This window comes from Dendrobium catenatum, unplaced genomic scaffold, assembly GCF_001605985.2.
Source record: "Dendrobium catenatum unplaced genomic scaffold, ASM160598v2 original_scaffold_268049, whole genome shotgun sequence".
Classification (NCBI taxonomy): domain Eukaryota; kingdom Viridiplantae; phylum Streptophyta; class Magnoliopsida; order Asparagales; family Orchidaceae; genus Dendrobium; species Dendrobium catenatum.
In genome coordinates, this window is record NW_021586447.1 from 388,082 (window position 1) to 390,841 (window position 2,760).

The following is a 2,760-nucleotide window of genomic DNA, read 5'->3' on the forward strand; positions in this document are numbered from 1 at the left end:
GCAGTTCCACCATACTCTACTTGCCACGTGTCTAATTCAATGGTCCATTTTTTTTCTTTTTGTTCTCGGAGAACTTTACCGCAGATCAGGAAACAAGAGATTTGGCGCCGGTTTTTCCCACATTTGTTCTTTCTTAAATATAATTGAGGAAGTATAAATATTTACAGACTTTAATTATTAATATCCTTAATCGGAAAATCATTAATGAGTAATTAAATAGGCAATTTAACTCATAATCTCAGAAAATAATTATTATTATCATAAAATTGAAAACGATGGAGAGGCTGCAAATTAAAAAAAGAGAGGAAATTTTTCAAAAATTTAGAAATTAAGACATGAAGATGAATTGATTGCTGGGGAGATTTAGCCGAATATCTTTATTTACTCTCTGTACACTGGCTGTCGACCAGCCGCCGCCGTTTCAGAGGCGGCGAGTCGCCGTTGATCAGGCCGGCGGTGGACGACTTCTGCGTGTCGCAGCTGCCGCACTGGGCGGTGTCAAGAACGCCGACAGGGCTTCGCGGCGTGGGTGGGCGGATCGGAGGCTTAGCTCGTGGTGATGGAGACCTGTCGATGAGATACTGATCCATTAGCTGGCGGCAGGCCCCCAATACATCCTGCTTCAGAAAAAAAAATCAGCAAAAAAACATAATCATTATATTTTCCCAAAAAAATAAGCATTATTTGCGTAGTTTAAAATTTTAAATTAAATAATATTTTAAAATAAATTCATAGTATTTGTCTTACATTAAATTTTATAATTTGACTACTTTATATGATCAATCTGAGCTAAAAAAATTATTAAGAGATCATAAGAATATTATTAAAAATTATTATAAAATTTTGATAAGCAATTTAGAAACCGTGCATTAGATCAGGGGGTTAATTATTCTTTATTCTGAATGAGATTACCTTGCTTAACCACCCACTTAAGCAGCTAAGGCAGTCGCCGTTATCGGTGGGCGTAGAATCGGAAAGTTCTGCTGCAGCGCACAGAACCGCAGCGCCGGCGACGGCCGACGGTCTGAATTTAATGAAATCTACAACTGATTCAAAGCAATCGAAAGATAATCAAAGTGATTAATCGAAAGGAGTAAAAGGCGTAAATAATACTTGATAAGCGCGTTAAAAGAAGCAGCTTTTTACCGGGGAGTGTACTGATAATGAGATCGGCTGCGCGGGAAAAGAGGGCAGGGCGAGAAGCGCTTACGTATGGGAGAACGACGGAAGCGAAATGAGGAAGGAAATTGAACGGCGTAATGGAGCGCATCCGCCAATGGAGCGCCGCCATGAGAACGAGCTCCATGCGTCGAATGGTTCTGGGCTCGAACAAACACCTTGGGTCAAGAATCTGGAGATCGAGAAGCAGGGGAACGTGGGTTTCTTCCATTTTCGCTGCGACGGAGATGCAAGCTACAGATAGAAGCTGTATCGGCCACCCGTTTTGCTCCTTTACTACCTGCAAGTCAAAAAGGTCAGATCTTGGAAGGTAAAGAGAAAGGAGTAAACTTTGGGCCTGAATAGATGATATACTGGAAGGGAGTTGACTGAGAGGAAGCGGTCGAGGTAGTTGACGGAGAGGTAGGCGGTTTCCGGACGGAAGCGGTAGAAATCGATTACCTGGTTGGGAGTATATCGGCTTAAAAAACTTAAAATTTCTATAATACATATAATTGATTTGGTAATTGTATTAGGATTTAAGTGAGAAAGTTAATGCCTTGAGGATCCAGTTGATCGAATCATGGCGAGCGGTGATGCTGTCGAGGGATCGAGAGAGATAGTCAGAACACGGTATGTGTTCTGTTTCGGCTGAGAGAAGTGCCATGAGATCGAAAGCAGCAGGTGTCCACTCGTCGCCGAAGTCATCCCCGCCGCCGTTGCCGCCAGCGTCCCAGGAATCGGCGTCCTCGGCGCAGTAAAGGCTATAAGAGGTGGAGAGATCCATTGAGCGACAGAGGAGGATATGTTGAGATGGTCAGTGGCTGAACATCGGTGGTTTTGGTCGCCGGGAAACAGGGGGGTGTCTGCGACTGGCAAGGGCAAAACTGAGGCCGAGTGTTCGAGAGGGCATGTAAGAAGTGAGCAGAAGAGAGAGGAAATGATCCCTCTCTTCGCACCTCTCTCTCTCTCTCTCTCTCTCTCTCTCGCGTCGCGCTCTTTGTCTTCTCTGTGTTTCGGCTTGCTTCCTTGGAGCAGTGAAGCTACAGCCTTTTGACGGTAGCAGGAGCGGGTCGTGGGCCGAAAGAGGAGAGACGTTCTCTCGTGCATTTATATCTCTCTAAAAGTTGTATTAGGGATAAGCTTTCTATGATTATTTTTAATAGAGAAATAATGTTTTTATTATTTTTTAATATAATATGTAAGAAAAAAAGTTTTAAAATATTCCTATCAAGTTTTTTTATAAAATAAATCTAAAATATTTAATCCTCTTCCAATAAATAGAATATAAATTTTAATTAATTTCATAGTATAATATATTAATTTTGACTCCATTATCTTAGATTAGGTGGCCATTATTGTTGAAGGTTAGTTATGTTATACATTTATACTGTGAATCTTAAACTTAAAGTGGGAAATATTTGTTTTGTCATGATTGAAATATATTCGACATATAATAGAATTTTTTTTTTTCAAAATTTTTTGAATATTTTTGGTATAGTTTTTTGACCAAGTCAATGATAAGAGAAATATTTAGTAAAAAAAAATAATGTGTTGGAAAAAAATTTATGGGTGTTTGGTTAGAAGACTTTATGGATTATG

General features: G+C 40.1%; 1 protein-coding gene across 1 annotated transcript; it reads right to left on the minus strand.

Annotated features, from left to right (window-relative positions):
- Positions 1-291: 291 nt before the first annotated feature.
- LOC110104826 (cyclin-D1-1) lies at positions 292-2,226 on the minus strand. The gene is made up of 5 exons (XM_020834094.2): positions 1,718-2,226; positions 1,534-1,620; positions 1,147-1,459; positions 913-1,046; positions 292-617 (listed from the first exon to the last, which is right to left on the minus strand). The coding sequence occupies exons 1-5, from the start codon at positions 1,943-1,945 to the stop codon at positions 378-380; spliced, it is 1,002 nt and encodes a 333-aa protein (XP_020689753.1). The 5' UTR covers positions 1,946-2,226; the 3' UTR covers positions 292-377.
- Positions 2,227-2,760: the final 534 nt, after the last annotated feature.

Coding starts and splice junctions, on each gene's coding strand:
- LOC110104826 (XM_020834094.2), bottom strand. CDS start 1,945: ATGGATCTCTCCACCTCTTATAGCCTTTACTGCGCCGAGGACGCCGAT. Junction 1,460..1,533: donor TCTCAGTCAACTCCCTTCCA/GTATATCATCTA, acceptor TTTGACTTGCAG/GTAGTAAAGGAGCAAAACGG. Junction 618..912: donor TAAGTGGGTGGTTAAGCAAG/GTAATCTCATTC, acceptor TTTCTGAAGCAG/GATGTATTGGGGGCCTGCCG.